Below are 27,510 nucleotides of genomic sequence, written 5' to 3' on the forward strand. Positions count from 1 at the left end.
TTTTCGTTGAGTTTAGTTTATTATTTTTAGCCAAAATATTGTACAAAATGCATCCATTCGACTGATGTTTAAAATTTGATTTCCTCGAAAACGAAGCCTCCTACGCAATTTCGTTATTCTTGATTTTCGTCTTCCAGTCATCGAAACTACCTGACATAATTTATACCACGAATTATGGAACGCCCCGTATTTAAGGAATGGTTTTCACGGACATGAATATAAATATTTTATTTCAGTATAATATTTTATAATACAACTTTTATTGAATATTATTTATATAGATAAACTTTCATTGTATTTCTCCACGAATATCTTCTATTTTCAGCTATTATTTAATCCGGTTCGTTTCTTCTTCTACTGCTATATTAATTGCTGATTACTACGGATTTGATTGCCGGCTACAATCTATTAAAGATTAGAGTTACTTATCATTTGATTTATTTAACGTTTTCAACAAGATGATCAGTCTCAGTCTCCGTGAGGGTCAGCAGCAAGGTCGATTAATTTAGCTAATAAAAATCATTTCAGTCTTTGCCTTCGTTCAATTACTTTATTTGCCTCATTTTCCATTATTGAATTTCGTATCATGACTACTTGCTCTTAATGATCGTGTAGGCTTAAAGAAGTGTTAAAGAAATATTAAAGTTAATTACAAAATGAAATGTATAATATATTTCGCGATTCTTTATGCCCATAACACAGACATATACATGATAATCTAACGCTACACCAAAGTTGGGCATTATTTGAATAACATTTCAAATAAATTCTTCAAATAAAATTTTATCGGAGTAGTATTCCGAATAAATTCTTCGAATAAAATTTAATTCGAACAATGCCTAGCTCTGTCACACACACATATACATGATTATATCTACATACAACGCTAGCCGCTACCAAAATCGGTTTCCCTTAAATAAGTTTCCAAAGATTTTTCAAATTTTTCGCTCCCGTGAAATAATCAAATAATCAAACTATTGAATTCTGTAACGCAGTCTAGAAAAAAATCAACGAAATCAGCGCCGTTAAGTACACTAGACGTAGTCATTTTGCTATCTGATGATTCCCACCGTAAATTAATTTTTTGTGTTTATCCCGTAACTACATTTCTACGTCAGAGTTGTCACACGTATTACAAATACGTGTATGAAGATACTCAATTCTTCAAATAAAATACAGTTTACAAAATTATCTATATTTTTCAAATATCGCTTTCTATTATATTTCATTTCAGCTATTTTAAGCAGCTACCGAGGTCAGGAGATCTATCTATGATGTACTATGGTACTGCGGTCCTGTAGTATGTACTTGTTTTGTTTTACTCGCAAGTTTCTTTTTCATCGATGCTTACATATAAGACGGATAGGTATGTATAAAGGTTCTATTTAAAAATCTCATAATAATATTAGTTAGTTATGTGATGTGTTACTGCATTATAAAACGATATAACAATTTAAATAAATGCATTATTCAAATCGCCCCTAGAGAATTTCGAAATTCATATGTACTTAGAGATGCACGTGGACAATTGTTATTGTATGCTTTTCATGTGAAAATGGTCGCGCCATCTAGTGTGAAGAGTAAGTAATCTGAACGCACCTTCTATGATATGTACATACATACATAAAAATGACAAACACGCGATATTGCATACGTGTTTGACTTAATATTTCATAAGTCACTATTAGAATATTTTTAATTACATTTAACTATAACGATTAGTTACATTAATTTTGGATGGTTTATTGTTTGGTACTGCACTTCCTAAGAATAAAAATAATTATCATCTTATCATCTTACCTTAAAAATCAGCTGCAGTGTTGTTAGCATAATATTGTTGATGTTTTCGTAAAGTGGACACGGATACATTACGAATGTCATTTGTGAAAACAATGATATCTTTGTTGAACGAACAATAACCTATGCTGCTTAGCTCAGCTGAAGGTGGTTGTGCTGTATGTTGTATACATACATGGAATATCATTCTCCTTTGATAAACGCTTAACCTTGTTTCGATCATTTATTTTTTCGTCGAAGAAGGCAGCACCAATTTTGTTTTTTTTCCACATATTTATAAAAAAAACATAACATTTAAACCATATGATACATTGAAAATTACCGATTAGTATAACTAGCATTTATAGTAATTGTAAAAATGGACAGCCTTTTTACACAAAACATCATGGATGAACCAGTGGACATACCACAAACAGATGAGCCAGTTTGGGTTCTCGGAAAAAAATACAATGCTATAAAAGGTTTAATAGACAGTGATGATAAAAAGAAATTTTTTACCAGCTTATATGTATAAGATCTTCAATTTCAGAACTCGAGGCAATTCGTAGGGATATAAGATCTAAATTATGGTTTACATATCGCAAAAATTTTGTACCAATTGGTGAATCCAGTACTACATTTACATCCGATAAAGGATGGGGTTGCATGCTAAGATGCGGACAAATGGTACTTGGACAAGCTTTAATTACTTTACACTTAGGTAATTTGCATTTAATTTAATTATGGTATCTTGTATTCGAATGCATTTAGTGCTATGTAAAAATTTGAACCTTATATCATACACATATTGTGATAGGTAGAGATTGGCAATGGACACCAGAAACTAAGAATAGCACATACTTGAAAATTTTGGAGCGTTTTACAGACAAAAAGACTGCAGCATACTCAATTCACCAAATTGCTGTGACAGGAGCTTCAGAAGGGAAAGATGTTGGACAATGGTTTGGTCCTAATACAGTAGCACAAGTATTGAAGTACATATTTATTGCATTATACAAATGTATTGCCATATTACGAATAATATGCTGTATTATTAAATTATAATTTTCAGAAAATTAGTAGTGTATGATGATTGGAGCTCAATTACAATACATGTGGCTCTAGACAATACATTAATAATTAACGACATTTGTAAGTATGAATTCAACAGTTTGTTATAGTCTATATATTTTTAAAATTGAAGGTGTAAAATTTAGTTTAATGTTCACAGTGAGGCAATGTAAAGTAGAAGGAGGTACTACAGCGGAAGCAGATGGTAACATACCATTAAAAGCACCTAGCCAATGGAAGCCTTTATTACTTTTAATACCTCTTCGCCTTGGATTAAGCGAGATTAATCCCATCTACATTAACGGGCTTAAAGTAATAAAGAAATAAGTGTTCTTGCATGAATGGCTAAAGATGGACTGAAAACATGAATGAAGTTAAGGATAATATATACATGCCTATAATTTTTCAGACTTCATTCAAAATCCCACAATCTCTAGGAGTAATAGGAGGAAAACCCAATCTTGCACTATACTTCATAGGATGTGTTGGTACGAATATGTTCCCAATGATTTGTACAAATTTTATGTAACAAAAAGTAAACAACAGCATCTGTATTTACAGGAAACGAAGTAATTTATTTAGATCCACACACAACACAAAGATCAGGTAGCGTTAATAAAAAATTGGAGGAGGAAGAAATTGAAATGGATGCTACCTATCACTGCAAATCTGCTTGTCGTATTCCCATTACGGGTATAGATCCTTCTGTAGCATTGGTGGGTATATTGATAAACCTATTAGTAGTTAGTTGTATGAATGAACATGTTCTTTATCTTTTCAGTGCTTCTTTTGTGCGACTGAAAATGACTTTAGATCCATGTGTAAATCAATTCAGGAAGATTTAATTACTCCTGAAAAACAACCACTGTTAGAATTGTGCACAGAAAGATTAACACAGTGGTCCTCAATTGACGACGCTGCTTCGGAAGCAATAGCAGCTACGAGTTGTAAGTACTGTTTATGTTACAAATTTAATGATATATGTATAGGATAAGCCATTTAACTGTACAACCTAAATTTTAGAAATTATTAATTTTTCATCCTATATATCTTCATAGTTTTTTACTTAGTTTTCAATACCCTTTTTGAATTATAAAGTCAGATCTTACATATTACAATAAAAAAATTAAAAGTTATTTTCATACATAAAAAAAATAATTTACAAATGCATTTAGTAAGTACAGATAAATAACTTATCCTGTATACGAGAATTCGTATAATTTTACAAGAACAAATTAGATATGAGATAGTTTGCTTTAATATAACTTCTTATAGTTGTAGATTTTGAACATTTAGATCCCCAGTGTGATACTTCTGATGAGGACTTTGAATTACTTGGTTGATATTTAATCACCAATTAAAATCGCTACATAACTTCAGAAAATATGTATATAATAGCTTGAATAGTTCACTGACACGCATTAAAACGAAACATACTTATTCATTGAATATGCAGTCCTGAACCGCACTAGTACTGTTCCAGTAATGGTGGTAAAAAATAAAATAATTTATACCAAATAATAAAAACATTGTATATATTAATTATATCGAAATTTTTTGGACATGAGTGATCTACATATTGTTAATATAATATGTAAATTTTGATACGAGAAAACGGCTTTGCATAAAGAAATATTTTATTTTGCCTACAATGTGGTGTCTATATATAGTATTTGTCTACATGTATACCATAATTACGCTAATATTAAATTATGCTAGTAATAAAATTTTTTAAAATATACATATTACTCGCAAAAGTACATATTTACATGTTAAAAGTAACTCAAAGAGATTGTTTGTACATAAACACCATGTATATGCTTCTATTTGTTATCTGCTAACGGTCAAATCAAAAAGCGAAGAACACTCATGTCCCTAAAATGTTTTTGCCTTCTTTAGCAGATAATAGATACAAGAGTCTTCATATGCATTAATGTATATAGAATTTGAAATGTGTTCAGGGAGCAAGAGTGAGTTTTCAATTTTCAATTCAAATTTATTATTATTTGTTTGCAAGACAAACAAGAAGACTTGTACCATCAAAACGAAAATCCAGAAATTAAAAATATTAATGCCTTCAATTGATTAAATGAAAAGTGAAATCAAGTGCAGAAATTGAGATATGTTTATACAGAAAGGGGAAAAATGAATATTAATTATATTAATAACAGGTCGAAGCATACTATAATTGTATATACATATACATATACTCTGAATACTCACAAAATCTGCATTAAACTGTAAGATCGTTCTGTGGTTTGAAGTTCAATGTAATTATCAAATTTTATATAATGTAACGAATATTGTAGTTGTTTCTAAACCAGCTTGAAAAATCAGTTTAATGTTATGTTATTACATATGTCTAGTTAAATATATTAACATTAAAATGAGATTTATTCGAATCTAATATAAGTATATCTACAGTTTTATAAAATTTACTAAAAAATAATACAAATTATTTAGTCTCCTGTTTCCTAAACACTTGTTATAACTACTATATAACTTAACTGATTATGTGATATAATTGAATAAATATACAATTTTGAATATTAGTCTACTTTTCAATAAACGAATATTTTATAGTATGGTATATATTTAAGATACAAATTTTGGCACCACTTTACAAGCGACAAAATATATTTATTTAAACCTCATAAGATTTTCTGTATTCCAAAGTTTGTGTAATAAAATGAATTTTGAAATCTGTAATTGATTTTATACTCAATTATAATACCTTATAATTACAATTAAAAGAAATTATTTTATTTGTTAGTGTTTTAATATTAAAAAATATTTTTTTATTATATTTATTACATTTATAGGACATATATTTTTGTTTTTAACTCACACTTATAAAATAATACTGTTTTATTTGAATTATTTCCAATAATGTACATTTTATTTGAATACAGTACAATTCAGTAACTCTCCAAAACATGTAAATATAACTATATGTTAAGAAATTCATTGATATTTAAATTGTTTAAATGTACATCGTATTCTTCATATGTATGTATTATCGTCATAGTGTTATGAGTATAACCTACTACATACGAATGTTGATATTTTAACAATTACAAGTTACTATTAGACGTTCATTTAAAAAATAAATATCAGTTATTCACATTTGTATAAGAAACCCATATTACTTAAGAATTATATCCTAGTTTAAATTTGTATTCACATGTCTACTGTTAATAAAGTAGAAAAATTGATATTTCAAGAAACAGGCGCTATTAACATAACAATAGAGCCTCTTATCTGAACGTTTATTTTTGCAATATTTTGATACCATAACTAGATGATAATGTATCTAAATAATACAATATATAGATCAGGCATGGGCGAGTCACGGCCCGTGGGCCAAATCTAGCTCTTTCCCATTCTTACGGCTCTCCGTGGCTCGTTCCTCACACACTCACGCGTCACGAGAAATGATATGACATTGTTTCTTTTGTGCTCTACACGGGGCTGTCCGTTATATAGTAGTAATGGAGCTTGTGACCCTCGGCTGAAATGACTTGCCCATGCCTGGCTTAGATAATAAAATGTTTGGATACCAGAATATTGTAAAAATAAGTGTTCGGATAAGGAAGTCTTTTCTGTACATATCGATTCAATGATTGCATAAAATATTGATCATAATACATAAACTTAATTCGTATTCATGTAATATACAATGTAATGACTAGTATATCTTTGGAAAAAGATTCTAGTTTCGTTGTAAAGCTATAACATTATTAAGTTTTTTTGACCTCCGAAATTACGAATTTACGATCTTTTAAATTTATAACAACCACGGTAATATTGTCTGCAGAACCTCTATAAAAAAGCAAAATATGCACAGTCAAAAATTGATCAAACAATAATACTATTATAATACTGTTTCTAGAGTTACCTGTAATAGCTTTGTAATGTGATACTTTTAGCCCCGTAATGTGGTTCATTTATTCGTTCTTTAATGAACGCCACAGCTTCTTCATTTGTAAAAGTATCCCATAAACCATCCGATGCCAATACAATAAACATTGGATTGTGATCGCTAAGATCAAAAGTTAAAATATCGGGATCAGCGATTACTAATTTTTTATCTTTCAGTGGATAATCCCCTAAAGCTCGAGATGTGGCTAATATACCAGCAACTCTCCACACGCCATTAAATGTTACTAAACCGCCTGCTTTATTTATCCTTCTCCGTTCTCTTTCCTAGAAGAATTTTAATTACAAACATGGTATAGTTAGATAAGAAAATCAACAAAGAAGATATTTACTTGTTGAGGTTTATGGTCGAAAGATAAAGGTATTGCATTCCCCTTCCCATCGCACATTACTCCCCTTGAATCTCCAACATTTGCTACAATTAACTTGTTACCTTCTAAAAGAGCGATCAAGGCAGTTGTGCCTAAATTAATAGAAATACTATAATTATTGCGACACCCATTTAAATGAAGTAATGAAGGCCTCAAATAATTGGGTTACCAGCGACATCCATATTTTTCTTAGCTGCTTCAACCAACAATCGATCAACCGCTAACACTTCATCAGTTAACAATCTGCCATAGTTAATTTTATTTCCATCAAGATAATTTGTAATATCTACTTTCTGTGCTTTCCCTGATGTCCTGCAAGGCCTTATCTGGAAATTCCAATGTAAGCAAATCAGTTTGTTAAGACTCTTAATAAATTACTGAATATCAATGTACCTCTCTTGTAATTGGTCTTTGTAAGCTGTCTAATTTGTCAAGTAATTCTGGATCAGTTACACCAACACTTTTCTTCATGCAATCATCTGTTAAAGATGTGCTGACTGTTTTTCGAAAAGATTTTTTTCGTTCGAGATTTGCATCGTTTTTATCTTCTTTTGGCTGTTCCTCAAATTGATCTGTTTGATCTTCTGTTGCTTGACCACGTGGTGGTCTACCAGCTATCATATCTTTCAATTTGATCACTTTTTCATTAATGTTTGGGATAAGGTGATCATATGCATAATTTGCTGCAAACTGTGAAAAGAAATTTGTTCTAATTCTAATTTATGCTTAATAATAACCAAATATATTCGCAATATGAGCATATAATTAATATGCTATCACTAATGTATTTAATAACTAAATCATTTAATCATAAGCATATTTCATGTCTTAAGAGTTCTTTTAATTATTTTTAAACAATAATTATAATAGTTTGGTAATATAATAATCTTTAAGGTGCAATTTACCTACTTCTTAATATTTTTTCCTTTACATATATGTATATATATATATACATATCTATTCTATATTTAAATAAAATATACTATACTTTTAACAAAAATACATTATCATATTTCTAAATTACTGCATGCTCTATTCTGTTTTCATTGAAACATTCTGTGAAGTATCATATTTCTCCAGTGTCTTATGTAATCGAAGGAATTATAATTAAGTGAAACATTCACTATGTATTATAAGAATAAAAATAAAAGGTAATATAATAATTTTTAAATTCTAAATTTACATAATAAGTGCACTGCAGTCTCACTGGAATCTATTCTCAATTTTTATGGTTTCTTAACATTATTAATGTGACTAATTTTACCTTATCCCCATTTTTTGATCTGCAATTTTTGATGAATCATTTAAGATTATGAATACAATAAAGTAATAATGATGCACATGAACTCTAATATTAAGTGATTTTACATTACTTTGTAAGAAGTAATTAATTTGTAGATTAATTAAGTTTCTGCAATAAGCTTGAATTATTAATATGAATATTGAACTTACCTCCCCGCCGTGTCCATCAAATACAGCAAACAAGGATACACCTGTACTATTCATATCTTCATTTATGACAAAACGATCTTCCATACGAGGCCTGTGGCCTTGAACAGCATATGCAGCAATGTGTCCTTGTTTTAACTCCCAACTGAGTTTTACCCCATTGTTGACAGAATCATTAACTAAAAACTGTAGTTTTGATACCTATTTAAAATGAATTATTATATACATGTCTTATGTCTACACTATTGAAATTTATGATAAAATAATTACATAAGAATAATTAACAACTGAATCCTATATACTAATTTATATGATTTACCTTTGATGTGGTACGGCCAAGTGTATATTGAATTCTCCCTAGTAACGAACGGCTCCATACATCAACTGCTTGTATGTAAAATAGAATAATTGCCAACACTGCTCCACAAATTAATACTTCTGGTTTTAGTGCATAGGCCCTCATGATTCTCCAAAAATAACCCAAAGGAGTATTTATCCCAGCGTTTAATCCAGTGGGAATACCCACTGCAAACTTTGATACCAGCTTCATGTGTGACACATATGTCTGATTTACAATTGAAAATATACATAAGTGAAATTGTAAATAAATTGCTTTACATCAAAGCTGAGTATTAAAGAATTTTTGATGATTAATCCAAGTGATGATTAAACAATTAATTTAATCATAAATCCAATTGATAATTAAATCTCTGTTTTAATCAATTGAAACAATAATGATAATTTGAAACAATAACAATTACTACACTTGCATTATGATAATTAAATCTTAGTATGTATCGTTAAACAATTGAACTGCACATTTTGTATGCATCAATTTTTCGTTATAGTGTACGTTAAAGAAATATGGGAGCAGTTAACCGAGACCTATTTTTGAATACGAATTACGTGACACGAAAATCGTTCACCTATTACAAATTTAACAAGTACTTCCAGTACAAAATAATTTCTTAAAGAGCGTTAGTAAAACTTTAAATCATTGTTTCATCACCTGATACAAAATCCTGTCTTCGAGTTCGTCATCCATAATACAAAGTGCAAAACACCTCGAATCAAGCCAGTTTTGCAATGGGTTGGAGTTTCGGCGAAGAATTAACAATTATTTATTGAAACACGTACGTGATCGAACACAAAATACGTATGAATACAGCATTAATATTTCTTTCGGATATTTTCTACAGTCATTTGTTTGATAAGTTTACAAAATTGTATTCAGCCGACATTAATTTATAGAATATCTTAGCACTTATGAACATATGAGCACTTACAGCAGACGATACCAAATTTGAGACGTTACTGCAGATGGCAGCTTAAACTCACGCCGCAATTTAATGCACGCGGCATTCTTGGTGCATACATATGTGTGCTATTCTAAATGCACACATATGTATGCATGTATGTACAAATGTATGTACATCATTTATGTTATATTTAATTAACTTTTCTATTGATCAGAGTTAAAAAGACATATTATTTCTACAATTTGTACAATGCTCTTTCTTTCATACAATATAAAATTAATATGCAATAAAATGTATGTAACAGTATTTATAAATAACAATTACATACTACAATGTACAACATTTGTATGATAAATTATTGTATTAAATAACTTAAATGTTTATTAACCATATAAACGTTTAGGAAAAAATGGTTATAACTTACTGTCATTTAAGATATTTTAAAGCAAAGTGGTCAACGAAATTGCAGTGCATGTTCTTACGTATTTGAACACATTACTCATTATTTCAAATATCCAAGTTTTACTTCATATATGAAATAACATTGTGACGCTACTATCTAAAATAATATCTGTAGAAGTCTTTAAATAAATTACATACGTGGTTCAAACAAGGTCATAGCATAGATAAAAAGGATTCTTATAGAGACGAAACTCCGGCATTTTTTGATAGATACAATAAATATGTGGTACGCACATAAAGTACGATGAATATAATCTAACTACAGAACTATGTGTTCAACTGCGCATGCATAAATGAGTGCACTTAAAAACTACTGCATACGTAATTAGTAAATATCAATAGAGGCTAAGTTTCGATATTTTACATACACATCTTAGCTAATGAACAAAGCATTTGCAGAATTTTAAGTCTTAAAATGTGTGATTCAAATTAGTAGCTGTAAAGTTGCATCTTGAATACAGAAATTATGCACGTATATACATAAACACATTTGAATTATACAAAAGCCCTACCTGTAGACGCATGTGCATTTACATACAAACACATGCGCAGTGGAGATTGGTTTTCGAAAAACAATGGAGTTTCGCTTCTTGTGTACATGGGTGATGTTTGATGTTCTTAGGACATTACGACTTACGACATTACGACGTGAGTTTAGAAGCGGCGTAAATATGGTCGCGGCAATAACGAGCGGTTACCATGGTCGTGTGTAATGAGTGCATGTGATGTTTGTGATTTGTGTTCTTGTCAGTGTACAGTAATGAGATCAACGTGCCATTGGCAAAGATGAGCGAAAGGAAGTTTACTCGCGGCTTGGGAAAACCCGGCATGGCAGCTCAATTGAGAGAAACTGTCTCCCAGGTAGTACGCGAGAGCACCGTACAGGTAGGACCGCTGACATTCTCAGTTTGCCACTTTTTGCCGCTCGATCTTTGCTATTAATTCTAACTCAATTTTTAAAACATAATTTTACAGTAACAATTGACACTGATAAAAGTTCGTTTCCCTTGGCATCATTAGCCGATACATTCATTAGAATTTTAATTCATTATTTATGACAATAGCTGTTAGCCTTGTACAAAATTATCGCTATACATATTTAAATCCAAAAGTAAGTAAATAGATATTCAACGAATTAACACTGTTTGTTAGACTTTTGATAGACTTGTGATAGATTTATTAACTAATCGTGAATTTTTTAACATAAAATTCCGTTTATTTCGATAATAATGTTATTCAGTTTGAAACATGCCTATTTATGGTAACTACCATCGCCTTCTTTGTATTGTTCGATGATTATTATTATTATTACTACTTCCTTGAATCAAGGATAAATTATACTCTTTTTGTACATCGTTGTTTGTCCCATTTACTATCATGACATAATAGAGATTGATAAATTGGTGTTTAACTTCTAAAGAATGTACTGGCAAAAGTTCTACCCTGCATGTATTATACATTACTTGAATTAACATATACCTATTGCTTTTTTTATTTATCTCAAAAATATTATCATTTATTTTCAGAGCAAACCACATTTAGTAGAACCCATAGATTTTGAAAGTTTTGTATTAAAGAATAAAACTTTATTACAAAATGACCCTCAGAGAGAGCTTCTACTTTATCCTCAAGATGACGTCTCTGTGAGTTTTCAATCACTATTTCTTATCCATTTATCAAAATTTGCATCCGTTGTATGAGTAGATAAATTATCATGAATTCGTACACAGGATGTTACTGAAGTTAGACTATATTTATAAGTCCTACATTTTACTATAATATTGTTATGATATAATTGCAAATTGTTTTAATGTAGTAGTTTTTGAAAACTATTATTTTTCTTATAGCAAATAGTATTGCCCAGAAGATATCGTACTCTTACACCAACAGTACCACAAGTTTCAGATAATAATGAAGGAGGGGAGAATCTTCTTACAAAGGAATGTTTGCGAAGTTATACATCTAACTGGAACCTAATACATTATAAATATTCTGTTTATAGCGGAACTTATCTTGAATTACCTAAGTATGACTTGTACTTTTGCATTACCTTGACTTTTATATTAGCATAAATGTTATCGTTTGTTTTCTACAAGCAATATGTCCGTGAAACTTATGAATACTTTAACTCCAATGTGTAAAACTTGAAGTTAAAACTATTTGCTAATAAGTAATAAAAAAAATTGTATTTTCAATATATTTTCTCTTTTTTTAGAATAGCAAAATCAGATGATTTGAAAGATGAAGTATATGAAATTGATACTGAAGTAGACCAAGTTGATGAGGTAAAATAATTTGCTTTTAATGTAAACAAAAAAAGCTGTTCTAAAATTAATATTCTTTATTGCAGAGTTTTATTTGATTACATGATATAATTAGAAGCAAGATTTATATATGAGATATATTTATTTAAACTTCTGCATTATAACTTGTGATGATAAATACGTATATATTTATATTATTATTTTTATTAATTATATACATATATGTTTATATTGTTTATTATTATTTATTTAATTCATTCATTGTGGAATTTACTACATAACTTTAGTAGTTTCTAAAAATTATATTATGTTAAATGTTAGGATATGTATTTCATTTTATTTTCTCATTACCTCTTATTTTACTTCTAATTTGTTTTTGTTTGTGTATGAAAAACCTTTAATATTGTAGAGCATTTTGAAAATCTGAGATAATGTTTTAATAAGAAGATAATAATTTGTTTAATGTCACACCAGGAGTTAACAAAAAGTAATGGAATCACAAAAGAGGGCTATCTGATGAAAGGACCAGAAATTGGAAGCAGTGACCGAATGTTTGCTCATATTGGCTCAAAATCATTTAAAAGACGCTTTTGTCACCTTAGACAAGAAGTCGATGGCACATATATTCTTGAATTTTTTAAAGATGAAAAGAAAGGCGAAGCAAAATTAACGATAGTAATGGATTTTTGTACTGAAGTTGCGAGAAATCCAAAACGTGGAAGATTTTGTTTTGAGTTAAGAATGAGTGGGACTCATAAATCGTATACTTTAGCAGCAGACAACGAGGCAGACATGCAGGATTGGTTATTAAAGTTGAGCTCAGTATTGCAGCATTATAAACAACAGGAAGAGAAACGTGCAGCTTCGTTGGAAAGAGCGTGCAATACACCACCTCCCTCTCCTCAACCTATGCAGGTATTAAACATAAGAATAAAACGTGCATGCTAAATTCTATAATAAACATGTTAAAAGCTTTATATTGCTATTTATAGGTTTATGGAACATTAAAAGGTTTAGAGCAGAGCATGAATCCACAGTTGATTAAATATTCCAGAGAAACTGACACAAGTATAGCATTGGCTAGACGTGAAAATCGTAAACGATTGTTTAGTATTTATCCTCATATTCCACATAGTAAGCAACAGCCAGGAAGTCCTAGTGACCACAATGTCGATCCATTCAAAGAGCAATTTGGACACAGAATTTTTGTAAAATGCGAAAGTCTCAAATTTAGATTACAAGCGCCTATAGATGAGAAGGAGTCATTGTGTCAGGTGGAACCTTATCAAACAACTCTCAGCCTTTATGATGCAAGAAATGGTAGAAAACTCGCTGAAAATTTTCATTTTGATATCAATCATGAAGTTGTCCAAGGAATGATAAAAGAATTAAGTCCTGTAGGTATTATGACAGAATCTACGGATAATACACAGTTGCCAGATGATTTAAAAAATATATCTTTGGACTGGATTAAATATCCGAAACAGGTTTGTCGTTTTAAACATATATATTTTCTATTGAGGTCATCAGTCTTATTACCATGTATAGTTTTTTTATTCTAAATCAAATTTATTTTTTACATTTATAGGCCATATTTAGTATTAGTAACCCTCATCCTGATATATTCTTGGTTGTAAGAATAGATAAAATATTACAAGGAAATATATGCCAAACTTCAGAACCATACTTGAGAGCTACAAAAGATCCACGGTTAGGTTTAAAAGTTCATAAACAAGTTAGAGCATGTTGCCAAAGGTACATTTTACTATAATCCTATTTAAAAAAAAAAACATTGAAAAATTGTTATTAATGCAGTTTGCATTTTTCAGATTGGGAAATTACAGAATGCCCTTTGCTTGGGCTGCCAGACCTTTATTTCGATTGTATAGTAATGAACTAGATACGTCATCTGATTTTCCAGCAATATATAGACAAGAAGGAAATAAAATAAAGGATGATGAATTACTGAAACTTCTTTCAGAATACAGAAAGTATATATCGCTGTGACACGAGGCAAGTTGTATGCAATCGTTTACTAATGCGTTTTTTATTTTAGACCTGAAAAACTTAGTAAATTGACTGTGATACCAGGATGGTTGAAAATAAAAATTGAGTCAATTACAGAACTACCTGAAAGTATGTATTTTATTAATGAAATTTCAAATTCTCAACGAATTATAATTAAATAATGGAAGTATCTATGTTCTTTTTCATCTTCTAGATACACTGTCTACGTCCTTAGCAGCTTTGAAGCCATTTCCATTGCCACCAACTTCAGAACCGACTCTTGAAGTGGTAGAGTTTGAATGTACTTCGGAGAAAGATGTCCACCCTTATACGACATACATTAACCACCTTTATGTTTATCCGCAAGCTCTGTGTTTTGATGCTCAAAAAATATTTACGAGAGCCAGAAACATTGCATGCATTGTTGAACTACGAGACGATGATAGTGAAAATGCCACACCTTTGAGAGTATGCGTAAATTTAATTTTTGTTTAAATAAATTGGTGCAGTATTATTAATATTATTTTCATGTTTTCGATTAGTGTATATATGGAAGACCTGGTGCCCCTCTTTTATGTCTACGAGCGTGTTGCTCTGTTTTACATCACAATGCAGTTCCTTCATGGTATGAAGAAATTAAAATTCGACTGCCAACAAAATTGCATTCTAAACACCATTTGCTTTTCTCTTTCTATCACATAAGCTGTGATATGAATAAGAAAAAAGAGAACGGAGTGGAAAACTGTGTTGGTTATGCTTGGTCCCCGTTATTACACAAAGGAAGGTAGGACAATAAAAAACAACACTGCCCAAGATATTTGAGTCCAATTTATTTAAAAAAATGAATTATTATTTTCTGCAGATTGAATGTGGATATGGATATAAACGTACAAACTCTACCTGTAGCAACACATTTACCTCCTGGATACCTTTCAATACAACCTCTTGGGCTAGGAAAAGGGGTAAGAATAAGACAAAAAAAAATATGAGAGACTGTTTCACAATGTGTTTTGAAAACGACTTTTCTATTCTTAGAATGCAGGACCGGAAATTACATGGATCGATTCTCAACGTCCAGTGTTTACAGTAGCGTTCCAATTAATTTCCACTGTATTCACGCGCGACGTGCATTTGCATAATTTATTTGCTCATATGGAGCGAATCCTGGATACAACACAGGGAGCAGTACCAGCAGATTCGGAGACATGCAAAATATTAAAAGCTGCCCATGCTGTACAGCTAGTTACCGTTATTACATTTCTTCCTACCATACTGAATCAATTATTTACATTATTAACGCACACTACGAACGAAGAAGTCGGATTATTTATTATAAGAGTTTTAATACACTTCATTAACATGGTGCATGAAGCCGGTAGAAAGGAAACTCTTCAAGCTTATATTAAGGTAAACATTCCTGGAAAATGTAATCATTTGATACCTTTAAATAATTGAAGAATGCGGAAAGAATATTTAATTTGAACTAATGTATTTTGCAGTTTGTTTTTGCATCACCAACACAAGGAAACGGTAGTGTCACAGTGCACGAACAGTTGGGAAAGCATCTTCCTACATTGTTACAGCCCAGTAATACCGACTTTCTCGTAGTCAATAAATTCATGCACCACTCTAGTTTCTTTTTTGAAATAATGATTAAGAGTATGGCACAACATTTACTTTCAACAGGTAGAATAAAGGTGGGTCATGAAATAGGCGGTTCATATTAACCCATACATTATTGGAATAAATATTTCAACTAAACTGCTTATAGATGCATAGGAACGAAAGGTTTTCTAAAGAATATCATGAAAAGATCAGGAACTTGGTGGATGTTATTATGCCATACCTTATGACAAAATACAAAGAAATGCCTGTCGAAACTCATGAATTAAACAAAAGTCTCGCACAATTTCTGAAAGTAAGTGAATGTAATATATATTCTTTCTTGCCCACTTTATTTTACGTAAAGTTTGGAATTAATCGATGAAAATTTTCATAGCGATGTCTTACGTTCATGGATCGCGGATTTGTTTTCTGCCTAATCAATTCATATATGGACAACTTCTCGCCGGGCGATACACGTACATTGCACGATTTCAAATTCACATTCCTGCAAATAATCTGTACACACGAGCATTATGTGTCTTTCAATTTGCCAATGATGCAATCACGAATTACTTCCAGAGGTAATATTGTAACCACTGTTATTATGTTCAGTATCTTCAAGTATGTAATTTAACCACTTTATGCTTTATTCAGAAGATACAGAGAGTGATCCAGAATGCGATGGTATGTTAAGTCATGTCCATACACTCCCGTCTTAATTGTGGTTTGTTACTGTAGCCATAGTGAGTGGGAGGTGCACACAATTTTTTGACATTGATCACTATCAATCACTAGATTTATAGAAAATGTTTTCATGGCATCCTTATTTGTTGCTATGCAAGCTTGGTTTATTATATCATTATGCACTGAGTACCAAAATTTTTCAAAGTTAATGAGATAATTCGTAATTACACTACGCCCGTAGTATGCTCACACTTTGTTTCAGATTTTTCAAGCATAATACGATATGAACTGCACGAATTTGCAAATATTTTATAAATATGAAATTAGCAGAATAATATGAATTAATCGAGTTCCATCAAAAATTCGTTTCAATGATTTTGGCAATTGATTATACATATATATATAGTATAAGTTTTATAGCAATCTATGAAATGATTTTAATTTCGTTTGATATTTAATGTTTTTAGGCTGACTTTGAATGTCTATATATAGATATTTACGTTTTCATGTCATCCAATTTCATAAAAAATAAAATATACTTATTAACATGAAAGTATTTATTCGTTACAGATTTAATTAATGAGTACTGTTTATCTGAAGACTTCTGTAAACATCACTTTTTGGTTGGACTGTTAATGCAAGAGGTAAAAACTTCTTTGAATGAAATTGTACAAATACGAAAAGTTGCGATAGCTACGTTAAGAGATTTAATGGCGAAACATGAACTCGACGATAGATATCAGAATAAGGTATATCGATTATAACTTGACCTTCCATTAAAATTGTATTACGAAATAAAAATTTTAGTTTAAAATAATTCCATTTGTTCAGGGTCAATTAAGTAGAATAGCATCCGTTTATATACCATGGTTAGGGATCGTTTTGGAAAATTTACATAGACTACAATCTGTACACGATAGTGGTAAAACAGAAGCTAAGCAAAATGGAACCAACAGAATATCAACTAGTAGCTCATTCTTAGCGAACAAAGATACTAGTAGCGTCACAACAGCTACTGGAACTCCAAAGTCAATTCACAGGTAAGTTTGCGTCATTTCTATTTGAATGATAAAAAAATATAATGAAAATAATTTATACATAATCTTGTGTACAGGCTCACAGTAAATCTGGATACACAGTCCCCAATAAGAGCATCCATGCATTTGCGAGATTCTACGTATTTTGCGGCCATAGCAGGTCAAGGTTTAGTCAACGGATATTCATGTACTAGCATAGAATCGGATACATCAACTATATCTGGTGCTTCACAGTCAAATATATCCCAAGAAACTACAATTGTAATCCGCGAACCAATTGAAAATGGCACCGGTGAGAAAAAGAGACATTCTCGGTCTCTAAGCGTTACACAGTCGTCTTCAAGATGCGATAAATTACAGTCGTCGGAAGTGAAGGATATTCTGCTATGTTTCTTATTTGTTATAAAATACTTGGGTGACCATCAAGTTATTGCTTGGTGGCAACAGTGCAGCGATCTTGAAATTTTGAACTTTTTCTCAGTGATAGAGTGAGTTCATACTATCAATGTAACATTAAAAGATTTATTTTTACTGTACAGAAAGTATATGTCAATTTTTTCAGAATGAGTCTTTATCATTTCAAGTATATTGGAAAGAGGCAAATCACCACAAACGTGACAAACAATTCTGGAAAACCTCGAACAGTGAAGGCAATGACGTTACCAGCCAGAATGGCACCTCCTGACTTTTCCAACGAAGGACCAGCTACCAGTACTTTACAACCCCATAATAATACACTTAGAGAGAATCTTGTCGAAAATGATACTGGAAAAGTTCACCAAGTTTTGTTAGAAGCAAATATGGCGACGGAAGTTGGTCTTATTGCGTTAGATTGTTTAGGATTGTTCTGTCTTCATTTTAAGGTATACACTTTCGTTTATACAGGGTGAATCACTAAACTAAAGGCCATTAAAATGAATAAGTATGTTTTTAGGATGTACTTTTAGCAACGAACGGTGACAATCCTATTATGCAAAAAGTTTTTAATATATATTTATCATTCTTACAAGTTGGACAGTCGGAAACATTGTTGCGCCACGTTTTCGCCAGCTTCAGAGCTTTCTTAAATAATTACTCTGTAATTCTTTTTCAAGGTATACATTCTTTTTCTCGAAGTATAAGGAAAAGTTGTGCTAGTTTATTAATTATAATTGATTTTACAGGTAATGCAGTTCTTTGCGGGCGTCTGTGCTATGAGCTATTGCGTTGTTGTAACAGTAAACTAAGTTCTATTAGACAGGAATCTTGTGCACTGGTTTATCTGCTTATGAGAAGTAATTTTGAGTTTACGAGTCGAAAGGGTTTGACTAGAGTTCACTTACAAGTAAGTGAGGTTTAGAAAATTAATATTTTTTTATTTTCCCTTGGCGAATGAAACATACAAAACTATTTGAAATGTTTTATACGTCTGTTTATAAACAGGTAATAATCTCTGTTTCACAAATGCTTGGAAACGTGATTGGATTGAACAATTCAAGATTTCAAGAATCATTATCGTTAATAAACAGTTATGCTTCGTCTGACAAAGTAATGAAAGGTACAGGTTTCCCCGTTGAAGTGAAAGATCTCAACAAAAGAATTCGAACTGTTCTAATGGCAACTGCGCAAATGAGAGAGCATAATAATGATCCAGAAATGTTAGTCGACTTGCAACATAGTTTAGCTAATTCTTATGCTAGTACGCCAGAATTAAGATATACTTGGTTGGAAACTATGGCTAGAAATCACGCGAGGGATGGTAATTTTTCAGAGGTACAAATTTTGTTATATGTTGAGTAACTAGGTAGATATATTACAAATTTGTATACAACTATTATATCTTAGGCTGCTTGCTGTCATCTACATATTGCCGCATTAATGGCCGAGTATCTGAAATTGAAAAAAGTTCATACGTGGGGAGCAGAAGCTTTTGACAAAATCTCTGAAAACATTTCTAGAGACGAATGTAGCCTCAAACTCGATGCTGGTGAGATTTGTATGTTTTGTACACGTTTGTATTATGATTTATATTTTTAATTATTCTCAATCTATTTCATCTTATTAATTTTATCTTTTCATTGTGCATGAGTAGTCTGCATGGTGTGTAATGAAAATTTTATACGTTTTTTAGCATAATTTATATTTTTAACTTAATAAATGAAATTATTTATGTATTTAAACAATTTATTTTCTTATTTTACTATTTTAGGTGTGCAAGATATTCACTACAATGAGTATCTACTGCTTGAACAATTGGAAGTTTGCGCTGAAATGCTAGAAAAAGCAGAAAGATTCGAACTGCTTGGACACCTATACCGTTTAATAGTTCCTATTTATGAAGAGAAACGAAACTACGAAGCTCTAGCAAATTGTTACTCACATTTAGCACAGGCATGCAATAAAATTGTAGAAGTTACTAAATCTGGAAAGAGGCTTCTCGGGAGGTTTTATAGAGTTGCATTCTTCGGTTCGGTAAGAAAAAATTGAAAAATATTTCTCTTCTATGGTACACAAACTTAATGGTATTCATAATTTGATTTTTATACATTATAGGCATATTTTGAAGACGAGAATGGACAAGAGTACATTTACAAAGAACCCAAAGTTACTTCTTTGTCAGAAATTTCGGAGCGCCTAAATCATTTATATTCCGATAAATTTGGCGCAGAAAATGTTAAAATGATTATGGATTCCGTACCGATTGATATAACCGAGTTAGATCCAAAATTTGCATACATTCAAGTGACACACGTGACACCTTATTTCGAGAAGTATGAATTAGAAACTAGACAAACCGAATTTGAACAGAACCATAACGTGTCGTGTTTCATGTTTGAAACTCCATTTACTAAGGAAGGAAAAGCGAGGGGTAATCCAGAAGATCAATGGAAACGGAGAACAATTCTAACAAGTACATTAAATTTAAATTTGCAACTTTTAATTTTATTGTAGCTTCTTGAAGACAAAATAGTGATTCGTTTTATACAGGGTGTCCCAAAAATGTCTCGCATTACGGAAATGTGGGGTAGCTATCATTCTAAGTAACTTTTTCCTTTGCGAAAATGCAATCTGCGGCTTTGTTTACGAGTTATTAATGAAAAACACCGACCAATGAGACACATTGACGCGAAACACAACGTGGTCAATCAATCGAGTGCCATGTGCTCCTACCACTGATTTTGACAGCTGAAGGGGGACCCTGTGATAGAGAAATATGAAGAATATTATCAATAAGAAACTCACCCATTTAGTTGTTAATCCACTACATGGTCGGAAATGTGTGCTGGAGGATAATGCATTGACCTCGTACAATGTATGATGAACTACACAGCTGATCTGTATCCGACGGCGACGAACAGAAGGGTGTTTCCAGGCAGGCTATTCCAATGGTCACTTTTACTACATTATCACTAAACACTGATCACATAACAATATCTGCGGACGAACTTTTCTGGATTAATATGTATGGCCCCGAGAAGAGCCGATTTTTTATGCGACACGTTCGAAGTTCGCACCGTTAACAACACGCACCGCGTTGACGCATTTCGTAATGATCTCCTGAACACTTTGCAGCATACTTGGAGTAAACAAGCTGTTCGCACCGTACAAGAATAATTAAGAAAATTCTCTCGCGACGTTCTTTTCATATTAATGCTGGGGACGAACTGCAGAATGGCCGACAATGTTCGTGTCCGATGGGAACTCGCTCGTAGGAAAACGAAACATTGTTGGCCATCGTGCCAATCTGCTGCAGTTCGTACGCAGTGCGTGTTTTTAACGATACGAACTTTGAACGCGCAGCATTAAAAAATTGGCTCTTTTCAGGGCCATACATATTAACCCAGGAAAGTTCGTCCGCAGATATTGTTGATATGTGATCAGTGTTCAGTGATAATGTAGTAAAAGTGACCGTTGGAATAGCCTGCCTGGAAACATCCTTCTGTTCGTCGCCGTCGGATACAGATCAGCTGTGCAGTTCATCATACATTGTACGAGGTCAATGCATTATCCTCCAGCACACATTTCCGACCATGTAGTGTATTAACAACTAAATGGGTGAGTTTCTTATTGATAATATTCTTCATATTTCTCTATCAAACAAATATCTTACGTCCTTTAACACGATTATTATTTAGTAAATTAGCTTTGCGAATCGCTCGTTGAATTGTGTTCGGACGCGGAATTATTTAAATTAAAATTTAATAAATTAACATTTGCGACCTTTGTTAATCTTTACCTTGCATGAAAATTTCATATGGTACATATAAGGTGTCATGCACACCAGAAAATTAAAACGGCTGTCATACTTATTATTTCGGGTTCGAAAAATTAGTAAATATTCTTCAGACATTCTGAAATAAGGATGAACAGCATTTTTCTTAAGATTATCACTGCCACGTGGTAAAAAAAATATCAACAGTTCATGCTCCGTGACTTATTCATTGATTTGAACACGGCACAGAGTCCCCCTTCAGCTGTCAAAATCAGTGGTAGGAGCACATGGCACTCGATCGATTGACCACGTTGTGTTTCGCGTCATTGTGTCTCATTGGTCAATAACTCGTAAACAAAGCCGCAGATTGCATTTTCGCAAAGGAAGAAGTTACTTAGAATGACCTCAGCTACCCCACATTTCCGTAATCTCTAGGAATAATTTTTAGAAATGTTAAGTTTAATGTTTAATATTGACGTTTGTAATATTTCAGCACAATATTCCTTCCCGTATATTAAAAAGCGAATCTTGGTGTCTGAGAAACGGATAATGGAGCTTAGCCCGATAGAAGTGGCACTTGATGAAATGCGACATCGTGTTCAAGAATTGGAAGATGTAGCCCTTATAGGTCCAACTGATGTGAAAAAATTACAATTGAGATTACAAGGAAGTATATGCGTTACAGTGAATGCCGGGCCACTTGCATACGCTTCTGCATTTTTAGATCCCGCATTGTCCCCACAATACCCAGATGACAAAGTTGAGGAGCTAAAGGACGTTTTTAGGTAACCAACCATCCTCAATAAATTCTTCTCCACCTATTAAAATTTTCGCTTAATGTATAAGTGTTCATTTGCAGGGAATTTGTTAAAATATGTTACACGGCTCTCCAAATAAATAGTAAGTTAATTACATCTGATCAGCACGAGTATCAAGAAGTATTACGTGAGAATTATCAGAAACTTTGTCAAAGTTTATCATCGTTACTTGGTGAACCTATTTGGCCTGACGAGCAAGTTTGTAATTTTAAGCGCAACAGCGCTGCTTTATTTAGTGCTATTAGTGGTGCTAATAACCATACAAGTACAGCCTAAAGTAAGCCACGTCTCAAAACAAGTCACCTGAGCAATTCGATTAGCTTCATTTTAAAGCTATTTCTTCTCTAAATAGATGGTACAAAATGGGTTGTACGTTTGCCCATTATTCATTTTCTTAAGCACAAAAGTAACTGTGTTATTAATTATGAATAAGAGAATACTGTTACTAGTTTAGAATATGGCTGCAATTATGCATTAATAATAGAACCAAACTCACATTTTTTATTATCTCTCAAAATGCTAACACGTGCATAAACATAGAAATGGGAATAAATGGAATATTTGTTTTTGTATTGCACTTTGTAAGCAGTGAACGTACACTGGATTACTATCTCTATGAACAGTACACAATTTATCTGGTGGCCTAATCACAAATATTTCTCATGTTTTAATCACTGCCATATTTTCTAAGATTTCTCATATATACACATTTTTAGTGAAAATTTACACAGATGAAAAGTTAAAATAGCAAGAAAACAGTGTCTAGGTATTTTACCTCGATGAAAGACTTATACTTTTCATAATACAAAATTTATAATTATTTTACATACAGTTTTTATATATTACAAATTTCTGCAGAACATAGCTTCCAAGATTAGCTATAATTTTTCAGCTATTCTCAATCTGTTGAAAAAATGTCTGACAGATTATCAGAAACAGTTGAAAACAGTGGTTACTCTTACAATTAGAGGATGCATCCTGTGTATTAAATCTAGTTAAATGTAGTATAGTTTGGTGTTATGCACCTGAAGGGGCATTGACATATACGCGTACACACTGACTTAAGAATTTAATGATTTATACAGGGTATCCCGTAGCATGTGGGACCCACTTCAGGAATAGATTCTACACATAAAAACAATAAAAAAGAGTTCATTTAACACACGGTATTTGCTCACATTCACAACAAATGTTTGAAATGAGTCCCTTGCATCGAAACACAAGCCTAGAGACTTTTTATCATTGATTGTCTTATTCTCTTCATTTGTCCAGGAATTATTCAAATTTCATGGGAGCTTTATACTGACCTCTATTTGTAAACAGCGAGATAAGCGTAGTTGATTCATTAACATCTTTCGAAATAATTATACCAACATACAATTCGTTATAACTCGAAAACAAGGTCGAATGAACTCTTTTTATTGTTTTCATGTGTAGAATCTATTCCTGAAGTGGGTCCCATATGCTACAGGATACCCTGTATATTAGAATATGTTACATGCGTAGAATTTAATTTGTATATATGTATTTGTATAATTTATTCTACACATATATCCATTATGTAAAGAAGATGTAGCTATTAAACGTTCTACAAGTATTATGATTAACCGAGAGATGAGAATATTTGTTACAACATTTTGGGAAGCAAAAGTATTTAAATTATTATACAAATTTTTTTACATTTTTATATTTATTAACATTTATATTACGCCATGTCTGCCATGTAAAAATTGTGATATCTATTGCGTTTTCTCATCCTGGTTATCGAAATAACGGAATTTTATAGACGTAGTACTTAACTCGAAATTATTCCTTTTAACAAACATTTTTACAAAGTAATTTTGATTCTATTACGATACGCGCTTATCTTCTTTATATAACTTTGTTGTGATACATTTAAATGCAGAATGCAATAACATTATTGCATTCTGTACAATTGTTTCATGTGAATTCCTGTACATAAAATAACGAATATTAAAATTTATGAGATATGTAAAATTTAAACATCTAAATGTTGAATATTTTAGAATTTTTCTTTACAATTATTACATGCAATATCAAATTTAAGAGAAAAGAATATTTTATGGATTTATGTTATGTTATCAGTTTTCATGCAAAACATTTTGTGCAGATTTTATGTATTTCTATATCCAACGAAATGTATAATTGTAATTAATGCACACAAAATATTGTGTTTAAACAGTGGCAAACTCGTACTAAGAGAATATCTATCGCTTCATTCTAGAATCTATCACGAAAGATGATTTAATTTACACTATTCCATACATATACGCCTACGTGCACACACACGCACACATACACACACTTGCAAATTATATTATGTGCTTTATATATTTGCAAATTTAGTAGTACAAAACGGCTTATTAATGTTTATCCACGTATTGGATGTATTGTATGATATATGCATATATAAATGACAAAATGTTTTTCGTAATAACTAATTATAAATAATTTTGTTATTGCATTATGACAAATAACTTATATAATTTAATTAAACAAAAAAAGTAACTGTGTATTCGCTTTGTCGAATTTATTATTAACTACCGCTTTACTTGCTTTAAAATTTGTCAAATTATAATCTGCAAAATTAGTGTATAGTTGTTTATTGTCATAATGCTATAAGAAAAAGGCTGAGTAAAAACTATATATTACAGTATGTACATTAAACGTACTAGATTTGTACACTAGTAGTATTTAGTTACAGAACTGATAAACTTTAAAATAAAAATAGTATTTGACTAAGAAAAGTGAAAAAGCTTCTGTGCCATGGCGTATTTCTTTGATATAAACTACATTTTATAATTGTAGTGCAAATGAATATTACATACCATTAGAAATATTTATAAAATTATAAATTATTTAAAAAAGATAATTGTCAGGAACAATTGTATGTCTTAAATGTAACAACACATTTGGTAGTCCTTTACCGAAATCTAAGTTAGATAGATGAAAAATTTTCAGATATAAAATTATATTAAAATTGGCGGAATTGGGCAATACTTAATACAATTAACGACGAAATATTACAATAGAGATGCTTAAAATAATGAAAAGTAGATACTTAGTTATCAATTATAGCAATGATTGAATTCATTATTTGTAATTTAAAATTGTTCATATTTAAGTCGATCAATGCTCAACTCTGGCAATCGAAAATTATATTTTAATTGTTTCCACATGTAATTCCGTGAGGTACGCTTTTATGTAGTTCTCTAGATATAAATGACCTAATAGTCGCGTATTTAATTTGTCTATAATCTCAAGTGTGCTATGGAAAGGGAAATTCTTCTCGAACTCACACATCAAAAATTTATCATAAGTTATATACTACTTTATAAAGTTATTTTACTCTGGAAACTTTTTCTATATAATATATTACATCCAGTAAAACTGATTTACTCATACTCTACATTATATATCTTTCAATTATCTTAACACAAAAAAATAGCTGGAGAAAAATTTTTATTACATATGCTAATTTATTTGTAGCATTCAAATGTTACGTATTTTCGAGTAGAGTGCCTATTTCGTTGCAGAGATTTTAATAAATGAAAGTCAGAATGCTGTCCAGTACTATATTTATAATAGGAGTTACACTTTTAATATCAATAAGAAGTCTGATGATAAATATTACATCGTACAAAGTGTATGACGTCATTAAATTACATTCAATATAAACTTTTATAATGAAAAGAAAAAATAGTAATGACTATGTATGTATGTATGTATGTATGCGACAAGTGAAAAACACCATGTGTATTTAAATTCGATAATAGAAATGAGTGCTGCATGAAAATAAATGTTACTGTTATGTTTGTATAAGTGACACAATGTTTTTGAGTATATATCAAATTAATCTGAATCTAATATGATAAATATAAACGTCGAGTTGTAAAATCAATTTATGTTCATTAAATGTGCATGAATTTATTACATAATAGATTCGTAGGCAAAAATTGTATTGAAAATAACGTTAGCCCATTAACTTGCAATATAAATTGTACAAGCAAACGTTTTCCTTAATCTAAGTTCATTTTAATAGAATGATAAGTTGTACACACTCGCAGGATTATTTTACATTTTATTATACTAAAGTAGTTACATAGTTTTCAGCTTTAAATACACTGATGTTATGATAATTGACATATGGCCATTATAAAAATATGCCATTGTGACTAAAACAATAAAATGACAAACACCTTAAAAACTACCACGGTATTAAGCAATTCCTTCAATACCTTTTTTAAAAATCATTATTGTTTAAGTATGTTATACATATCAAAATATAACACGTTCATTTTATTTACATGACATAATAAGTTGCTAAAATTATTTGATTTCTTGAACTATATCGTATTACAAAATTTCGATATTTGTAAGTAATCTTTCAAATATAGCAGTATTGTTATTCTTTAACATTAAGTTAGAACCTAATAAAAACAGATCAAGTGAATAAAAGTTTTAAAGTTAGTCAAAATCGTAACAGGAACTAGAAGTATAAAATTAAAATTATTTAAACTTATGATTGATCATGATGATTTAAAAAAATAAGGCT

At 31.0% G+C, this 27,510-nt stretch overlaps 3 protein-coding genes and 1 long non-coding RNA gene across 10 annotated transcripts; 2 read left to right on the top strand and 2 right to left on the bottom strand.

Moving 5' to 3' along the window:
* Positions 1 to 213: 213 nt before the first annotated feature.
* LOC117221669 (uncharacterized) lies at positions 214 to 1,914 on the bottom strand. Its single transcript, XR_004490548.2, has 2 exons — positions 1,801 to 1,914; positions 214 to 616 (listed from the first exon to the last, which is right to left on the bottom strand). It is a non-coding gene; the product is annotated as an uncharacterized LOC117221669 (long non-coding RNA).
* Positions 1,570 to 4,389, top strand: Atg4a (Autophagy-related 4a). Of its 2 annotated transcripts, none has more exons than XM_076523746.1 (9): positions 1,570 to 2,258; positions 2,327 to 2,497; positions 2,598 to 2,771; positions 2,849 to 2,928; positions 3,008 to 3,159; positions 3,257 to 3,335; positions 3,409 to 3,563; positions 3,629 to 3,794; positions 4,123 to 4,389. In XM_076523746.1, the coding sequence occupies exons 2-9, from the start codon at positions 2,433 to 2,435 to the stop codon at positions 4,188 to 4,190; spliced, it is 939 nt and encodes a 312-aa protein (XP_076379861.1). In that variant the 5' UTR covers positions 1,570 to 2,258; positions 2,327 to 2,432; the 3' UTR covers positions 4,191 to 4,389. The 2 variants fall into 2 exon arrangements, with proteins under 2 accessions (XP_076379861.1, XP_033328701.1); XM_033472810.2 differs by having other exon boundaries at positions 1,571 to 2,258; positions 2,594 to 2,771.
* Positions 4,390 to 5,697: 1,308 nt separating this feature from the next.
* On the bottom strand, positions 5,698 to 10,438 carry LOC117221667 (protein phosphatase 1L). 3 transcript variants are annotated; one of them, XM_033472806.2, is made up of 9 exons: positions 10,290 to 10,438; positions 9,616 to 9,799; positions 8,926 to 9,171; positions 8,610 to 8,807; positions 7,551 to 7,847; positions 7,327 to 7,483; positions 7,119 to 7,249; positions 6,746 to 7,053; positions 5,698 to 6,669 (listed from the first exon to the last, which is right to left on the bottom strand). In XM_033472806.2, exons 2-9 carry the CDS (start codon positions 9,649 to 9,651, stop codon positions 6,588 to 6,590), a joined length of 1,455 nt encoding a protein of 484 aa, XP_033328697.1. In that variant the 5' UTR covers positions 9,652 to 9,799; positions 10,290 to 10,438; the 3' UTR covers positions 5,698 to 6,587. The 3 variants fall into 3 exon arrangements, with proteins under 3 accessions (XP_033328697.1, XP_033328700.1, XP_033328699.1); XM_033472809.2 differs by lacking the exon at positions 9,616 to 9,799 and having other exon boundaries at positions 10,290 to 10,434; XM_033472808.2 differs by lacking the exon at positions 10,290 to 10,438 and having other exon boundaries at positions 8,610 to 8,792; positions 9,616 to 10,159.
* Positions 10,439 to 10,947: 509 nt separating this feature from the next.
* Ziz (dedicator of cytokinesis protein Ziz) lies at positions 10,948 to 27,165 on the top strand. Of its 4 annotated transcripts, none has more exons than XM_076523730.1 (29): positions 10,948 to 11,212; positions 11,854 to 11,970; positions 12,175 to 12,353; positions 12,543 to 12,612; positions 13,066 to 13,506; positions 13,584 to 14,078; positions 14,180 to 14,346; positions 14,421 to 14,582; positions 14,648 to 14,727; positions 14,813 to 15,066; positions 15,141 to 15,382; positions 15,461 to 15,560; positions 15,634 to 16,005; positions 16,098 to 16,295; positions 16,370 to 16,516; positions 16,598 to 16,784; positions 16,858 to 16,887; positions 17,458 to 17,636; positions 17,719 to 17,927; positions 18,002 to 18,412; positions 18,487 to 18,787; positions 18,859 to 19,018; positions 19,088 to 19,248; positions 19,347 to 19,676; positions 19,749 to 19,899; positions 20,113 to 20,375; positions 20,457 to 20,814; positions 22,610 to 22,901; positions 22,976 to 27,165. In XM_076523730.1, exons 1-29 carry the CDS (start codon positions 11,114 to 11,116, stop codon positions 23,208 to 23,210), a joined length of 6,390 nt encoding a protein of 2,129 aa, XP_076379845.1. In that variant the 5' UTR covers positions 10,948 to 11,113; the 3' UTR covers positions 23,211 to 27,165. The 4 variants fall into 4 exon arrangements, with proteins under 4 accessions (XP_076379845.1, XP_076379846.1, XP_076379847.1 ...); XM_076523731.1 differs by having other exon boundaries at positions 19,749 to 19,890; XM_076523732.1 differs by lacking the exon at positions 16,858 to 16,887.
* Positions 27,166 to 27,510: the final 345 nt, after the last annotated feature.

The sequence above is a fragment of the Megalopta genalis genome, chromosome 7 (genome assembly GCF_051020955.1).
Source record: "Megalopta genalis isolate 19385.01 chromosome 7, iyMegGena1_principal, whole genome shotgun sequence".
Taxonomy (NCBI): domain Eukaryota; kingdom Metazoa; phylum Arthropoda; class Insecta; order Hymenoptera; family Halictidae; genus Megalopta; species Megalopta genalis.